This window comes from Esox lucius, chromosome 2 (genome assembly GCF_011004845.1).
Source record: "Esox lucius isolate fEsoLuc1 chromosome 2, fEsoLuc1.pri, whole genome shotgun sequence".
NCBI lineage: Eukaryota > Metazoa > Chordata > Actinopteri > Esociformes > Esocidae > Esox > Esox lucius.
The window spans coordinates 4,469,345-4,477,109 of record NC_047570.1 but is presented as its reverse complement, the minus strand read 5'-3'; the positions used below and the strand labels follow the sequence as shown (position 1 = coordinate 4,477,109).

General features: G+C 40.8%; 1 protein-coding gene across 3 annotated transcripts in view; it reads left to right on the top strand.

Annotated features, from left to right (window-relative positions):
* Positions 1 to 2,042: 2,042 nt before the first annotated feature.
* kcna4 (potassium voltage-gated channel, shaker-related subfamily, member 4) overlaps positions 2,043 to 7,765 on the top strand; it is a 51,140-nt gene continuing 45,417 nt past the window's right edge. For all 3 annotated transcript variants that reach the window (XM_010897084.3, XM_034287619.1, XM_034287618.1), the window contains exons 1-2: positions 2,043 to 2,485; positions 2,820 to 6,542. In XM_010897084.3, the coding sequence (XP_010895386.1) occupies positions 3,369 to 5,327 (1,959 nt within the window). In that variant the 5' untranslated portion in view covers positions 2,043 to 2,485; positions 2,820 to 3,368 and the 3' untranslated portion in view covers positions 5,328 to 6,542. The remainder of the gene's footprint in view (positions 2,486 to 2,819; positions 6,543 to 7,765) is intronic.

Sequence of the window (7,765 nt, the reverse complement as noted above, 5' to 3'; positions counted from 1 at the left end):
TCGGTGTATAGACAGGTGCAAACATTTTAAATTGTAAAATAGTTTTCTAATGTTCAATTATCCTTTTAAATTGAATAACTTGGATTAGCAAACACAACGTGCGATTGAAACATAGGACTGATTTTTGCTGTGCATGGGCTTCTGTGCGCTTATGTAGATATTCCATTAAAAATGAATAGTTAATAGTCATTTACAACATTAACAATGTCTGCTCTGTATTTCTGATCAATTTGTGTTATATTAATTGATAAATTTTTCTTTCAAAAACAAGGACATTTCTAAGTGACTCCAAACTTTTGAACAGTAGTGTATATAATCAATTGGAAATGAGGTCTATAACACGACAAATGTGTGCAAAGTGAAGGGACCTGAATCATTTCTGAAGCCACAGTATATTATAACTCATTACATGAGCTGCCTGTGCATGGCGCTGTTCAGCGTCTGTAGTGACAAACTGCCAATATAATTTCTAATTTTAGTTTGTTTGGATTGTGGGGCTATCCAGTGTGTTTATTTATTGAATTTTTTGCAGATCGCTGTGCTGTGCATGCTGCTGAATGTTTTCATTTGTGCTGGTCAATTAGTTTTTTCTTACTGCGTGTGGTCAATAGATTCCCACATGCAATACAATGAGAACAATTACAACCCTGTTGTAAATTGTTTTTAAGTATTCCTAACAATTTAGGGTAACTGTAATATTAATGCCCCCTTATTCATCTCTGCTGATTACTGACCTATCAACTGCTCTTTTTTATGACTGAGTTTGTTAAAAAAGACAAAAGGAAGCAGAGTTAATGTCGGTGCAACATTCAGTTAAGTATAGGAAACTATCACAACTTACATGCAATTTATACAATAATATATAATACTTACTAACCAAATAAATGGCTTTAGTTCGACTTTCAAGTGCCTTAAAATTTGTCACAACACTACATATTAGTATACACACATGTATCTTAGCCTATAAAATGACCAAAAACTCTTGTAACATATATTACTATAGGAAAATACTATAACATACTTTTGTATTGGCTACTGGACCCTCTATATAACAAGTAGCCTGTAACTGGCCCAGATTCAGACACAAAAAATGTTAACCGAATGAAGGCAGGATCTGCAATGAATAGTAATGGAGAGTGGACATTGATGTCAAGATTCAACTTTGTTCAAGTCAACCTGCCATGGTGCCTCCCAGGGTTTTTTTCAGAGGTTTAAAAAAATCTCAACACCGAGCTCACTGGGTGTGAGCCTTCACTGTTCCACTAGCAGAGGAGTGGTTGGAAGGCACTAAGGGCAATGCAAATTAGCAGCATCCTCTGAGGCATTCTCTGCACCCACAAAACATTTCCTGGGGAAACAAATCTCAAAAACATTAACAAACTGGTGTTTCCAAACTAATGTATTGTAAATGTATTTGTTGCAAATATATTTACAGAAGCATAGCACACCTGCTCATTAATCCCCCTCTCCCTCTCAAAACCCACCAAACAAGAAAGACAGAGGTCCCTTCTCTATGAACGTCTCCTCAATCAGGTCTTAAAAAGGAGATTCTGATTGATATGCACTCAACCAAGATCCCAGCCTGTATGTGTGTTAGTGTGATTCGGCTGTTGCTTGAGGAGAGACAGCAACACATGATTTAGATTCAGAAATGGCCAGGGTAGGCATGGTGAAAAATATGTATTTCTGTCAGTGAGCACGACAACTAACTTTAAATACTCCTATGTCCATGTGGAAAATGAGAATGTGTTCCCTGTCATACTTACCAGGTAAAATAAGATTGAAAAAAAAATCTAAAGGACAACTTCGACTAACTTGGAAAAAGACAGGTCCTTATCCTATATCATTCCAAAACTGACACTGATGCCAACACTTCTACTTGTTTATCTCACTGTTGGTGGTGGTGGTTGAGGTGCGTAGTGACCTGTTCTATCCACTGGGGGATGATCGAGTTCTGCCTGCGTTGCGGTACATGCTGGAATTGTACTAGGCTCTGCTTCTCAATAACACGCACAATGGGAAATATAGGGGAGGTAGGGGGAACGGACAGATGTGTGTGATGCGACTTAACCGTGGGCTATTTAACATGTGAGCATAAACTTTTATTCGTCCTCTCTCCGACGTAGCTTCTTTAACATGCTTGGCTATTGATAATCGTTACACCTGCGGTTTTTGTGTGCTTTTTTTGTTGTTGGTGCCAGCACCGATGCAGCGGTGAATCTTTTTTTCGACAACGGGGGTGATACTAAAGTGATCATAGATCCTGTTGAATTGAATGAAGACAACGTCGAGACGCGTCCAAAGTGTCATCCTTTGAGTGCAATCGAACACGGGTGTGTAGGTGATATGTTCGCTGGTTGGAAACGTCGAGGGATTTTATTATTCCCAAAACAAGACGCGAAATTGCGCAAACCAAGGAATTGCATCCTCACCTACAGCATATTTTTTAAGGGGCTGAGACGATTTCGTTTGGCCTTTAGCAAATGTAAGTACAATATCTGAATTAATTAAGGTGGGGTCTTTTCTGAACGGAGGTAACACATTTCGTGCGTAATGTATAACTACACAGGCTTGTTGCAGAGTTGTCATGCGTTGTCTCCTGTTGCAATGTTGTTGTTTTAAATTATTATGTATTAATAATTCATGTTGCATTCAATGTTAATATATTCACTGTTATTATTGGAGTTCATGTCTTAAATGTGTTTTATAGTCTTAATTTGATGATGCGTAGGCAATACTGCATGTATCGCCCAAACAGGGTAGATTTGAATACAGAAATGTGTAGGTTGTCTAATCGAACTGCTGTTTCTCCTTTGCAGCTGCTGAAGACGTCAGAGGATTAAAGTCGTTAAGAATCACTGAAGGTGTACAGGATAAAAGGGACGGGTTTCTCATCACCTAAGATGGCAACCAGGAGTAACCACGAGAAGACAAAAATGCCGTATTTCAGCAAGTATTAACACTGGAGTTAACCACCTGCGGGAGGTGGTTTTTTGAACATATTGTCCAATATACGGTGAATAAAAAGGATATAAATTGGAAATTCATCAAAGGCCTACACATCCTCTAATCTATATTCACTTGGATGTTACAATGATGTCATGAAATATGGAGTCCGTTTACAAAGAATATATTCAGTTTGTGTCTTATACCATCGACATCGTGAACTATATTAAAACAATTTATGTATAATTGCGCATTCTTAACTCACCTAAGCCTCACTGAATAACAGGTGCCTGATACCTGTCAAAGCAGTATAAACCAACGTGCGCCCTTGGCTAAAGCGTGTCACTTTCCATTTCGCCTGCACGAGTCGTCGCTAAAGGGACTATAGCATTCACTGGAACTGAATTCATACCCTCCTCAAAATGGAGTTTGCTATGATAGGTGCAGATAATGGGTGCAAAACTCGACTTCCTTACGGGTATGCTCGCGCACGGGAAAGGGAGCACGAACGGGAAAGACAGGTACAGCAAGCAGCAGCAGCTGCTGAAGGTGCAGCAAGTGGAGAGGGAGGGGAGTCATCTGGTCATCTCCTTAACAACCACCAGCAGCATCAGTCTCGCACCTCCTCCTCATCGAATGCCAACAACAGTAGCGGCGGTACCGCTTCTCGCCCCTCCTCCTTGCAACAGCCACAGCAGCACCACCACGAGTCTGAGCAGCAAGTTCTCAGAGAAAGGAAAAAGCAACGCGGTGTAGGACGTTGGAGAAGGAGTCGTCAGACCCTCGGCGGGGACTTGCGCCACTCAGAGTTGGCGCTACTTGGATCCGAGGAGGATATGATAGAGGAGGACGAGGCAGAAGGCGGAGAAGAGGAGGACGGGGGAAGCAAGAGGTCCAGTTTTCTCTGTAATATGGATGATGAAGAGACCGTCTCACTCACAGATAGACGTCCCCAATCAGGATATGAAAATGTTTACAGTGAGTATGGGTGCTGTGAGAGAGTTGTTATTAATGTGTCGGGGCTGAAGTTTGAAACTCAACTTAAGACTCTCACACAGTTTCCTGATACTCTTTTGGGAGATCCGGAAAAACGAATCAGGTACTTCGACCCTCTAAGGAACGAATATTTTTTTGACAGGAACCGACCAAGCTTCGACGCCATTCTTTATTATTACCAGTCAGGGGGGCGGTTGAAGAGACCCCAAAATGTACCTTTTGACATCTTTTCGGAAGAGGTGAAATTCTATGAACTCGGGGAGGAGGCAATGTTGAAGTTTCGTGAAGATGAGGGTTTTGTCAAAGAAGAGGAAAAACCTTTACCAGAGGACGAGTTCAAACGCCAAGTTTGGCTACTTTTTGAATATCCAGAGAGCTCACAACCTGCAAGAGGGATTGCAGTCGTGTCTGTTCTGGTAATCGTAATATCAATAGTCATTTTCTGTATGGAAACGTTGCCAGAGTTCAGGGACGAAAAAGAATACCTTAAACCAAGAGATAATTCGACGGAACCCCACGGACAGACTCCTTTTAACGACCCATTTTTCATTGTGGAGACGGTATGCATTATATGGTTTTCGTTTGAGATCATAGTGCGCTTCTTTGCAAGTCCAAGTAAAACTGATTTCTTTAAAAACATTATGAATACTATAGACATTGTATCAATTTTGCCTTATTTCATCACGCTCGGCACAGATCTTGCACAACAGCAAGGCAAAGGGGATCAGGCAATGAGTTTTGCCATTTTGAGAATAATCCGTCTTGTCAGAGTCTTTCGCATCTTTAAACTCTCCAGGCACTCGAAAGGACTGCAGATCCTCGGACATACCCTCCGCGCCAGTATGAGGGAATTGGCGCTTCTGATATTTTTCCTTGTTATTGGTGTTATTTTGTTCTCGAGTGCTGTGTACTTCGCGGAGGCAGACGAACCCGCTTCTCAATTCACAAGTATTCCCGACGCTTTTTGGTGGGCAGTCGTCACCATGACCACGGTTGGATATGGAGACATGAAACCTATAACGGTCGGTGGCAAGATAGTGGGCTCGCTCTGTGCCATAGCGGGCGTTTTAACCATTGCTCTTCCAGTGCCGGTCATTGTATCCAACTTCAATTACTTCTACCACAGGGAGACAGATAATGAAGCAGACCCGCCGCCGGTCGTTGAAACCCCACCACCTACCTGCCCTTATTTCCCCAACTTCCTGAAGAAATTTAAAGGATCTCCCTCTGGTTCTTCGCTAGGTGATAAAGCGGAGTACATGGAGATGGAGGAGGGGGTTACAGAGTCGCTGTGTGGGGTGGACAAAAGCCCAAGTAAAGGAAATGGGACAGATATTGGCAGAAAAAACAGTACCAGCTCAAAGTCACAACAGACTGATGTGTGATGACAAAACATTAAATGTTATTGCGAAGATATGCTTTCAAATCACACTCATAGGTGGTCATACTCACATAAGTGCGAATTTGCGCCCATACATGCACACTCGCACACATAGCCGACATACGCTCACCGACAGACGCACACACACGTACACACTTTAAATTTTGCTAGATCTTGGAAAGCTCAAATACGGTGTTTTATTTTGTCATGTGGCTGCTTTTTAGAGGAATATAGGCCTACAGAAAATAGACGCCCAAATCAAAAGCTTTACTATTATGACCAATGTAATCAGATGAAATCAGATAGACCTACTTGGGTCTCATAAATCTATAGCCTAAATGAAATCGAGAATAGTGAAGAGGCAGGCTAATGCATACGCACTTTATGAGTTTCATTTGTCAACAATTGAAAGGGAGATACGGATATTGTTTTGCTATTATGCAATAAAGTAAACGTTTTTAGTTTGCACTATTGTAAGAGTTCGTTTGAACTGCGGACTTTCAAGAGTGATGCATTTGAAAGTTATCTTGAGTGACAGAAACTGTAGGCCAACTACATGGCAACCTGGACAGCCTCAGATGGTTTGGCTGTAGTATTGAGATATTTTTGCATTATGAACAAAGGAATAATAATTTCATATTAATTTTTAGTTTTGGTTTAACCCCTCTTTTTCGTACACAATGAAATGATAATTTGATCTGGAAACATTGAAGAGCTACCAAATCATGTGTGAGATTGTTGAGTAAGTAAGCATTATATCTGTATTTCTCAAAAGAAAATTGACAGAAGACTAATGTCAACAAGTGAGACACTTGGCAAACACCCTCCTTTGCTATGTTTAGGCCGAAATAAAGCCTTCTATTGACCGACAACCGATATGAAGCACATGAATTACAGTTACTCTGCAGACAGACATAAGAAATTGATCCACACTGGCTGTCACTGGAGGTCATGTACGGATATGCCTTGCGCGACAAAAACCCCCGTCCCTTTAAAACCACTACAAACTAACTGACAGTATAATAGGCCTATCCCTTTACACCGACGTCGACGGAAACCTATTAGGAAAAAATGACTGTCATCGTGGAAACTTTGGGTTTGTGAACTTCATCTCTTGTTCGCTGGACCTGGTGCACAATATTTCTCTAATATGAGAAAGGAAGGATTGTTGGTCATCCCAGAGAGCACCAAGATTTCCAGGAGGCAGTTATCTTCCAAGGTATGTTCCCATATAGGCTACAATCACCATTAAATACGCATTTGCCGGTTTGTATGCTTCATGTTTGAATAACCATATGCACTGTGGGCCTATATAAACTGACGCAAGCACAAACGCATGCGCGTGCGCACACCTGAGATGTGACGCGCGCTCTGGAAATATTTGGAGACGTGGCAACGTAGTTGATGAAAGAGAATATTACTTGTGTTTTTGAATCAGATTTATGACAGTGTTAACCACAATTTATAGTAGGCTCTACTATATATAGGTTTTTATTGTTGGTAGTAATCCGGTAGTAATCTAATATTTAGGGATCTACAATTTAGGGAGAAGTGCCTAGCTCAAGGTCAAATTGACAGACCTTTACTGGCTCTTTTATTCATTCCGTCAACGCTTCTGTTTCTTATTCAACTTCTACCCAGTAGGCTACCTGCTGCTAGCCTTATGATAAGGCCAACTGAATAAAAAGTAAACAATAGTCTAATGTGCTACAGAGGCCACAACTAGCCTGCAGACTGTATTCATTTCATTAGTCACCCATAACTGCTTAGTTGTTTATATTCTGGAGCTAGAAGCATGATGCATTATCATGTAAGTCACTCTGGATAAATTACTGTATTAAAAAAGTAATGTAAAAATATAATACCCAATATAATACCCAATACTCTTTAGTAATAACTAACCCAGAATTCTGCATAGTTAGAATTGTGCAGCGTCAAGATGCCAGATTACTTCACCCCATAACAGACACGCACAAACACACACACACATACACTGATGTTGACAGCATTGATACTTTTGAGACCTTGACATCCTGCCTAATACAATCATTAAATATTTAAAAACTGAGTTGTATAAAGAAATATTTGTACTCTCTTGCACTCTGAGCTCATAATCTTTTTCCAGAAAACCTGTCAACGCCTGTCAGAAAGATATATTTACTGGCATTCACTGGTCTTTTGAAACAGTACATCTAGACTAACAAAGCATCTGGCTCAAAATGTGTTTTGTTATTGCCTCAGTATATTGTAATTTAGCTAGTTAGGATAAAGACCTACTTTCAAAAACGCTACTCAGCATCTGCTTTCTGTTTCTGCTGCCTGGCACCAAACTTGTATCATTTAACTTGACACCTGCAGTCCGAATGGTTGAGCAACCTGGCTTATGATGAGACGCTAGTTAGGTAAGCCTGTGTCAGCAAGAGACACTGCTTGCCAACTGAC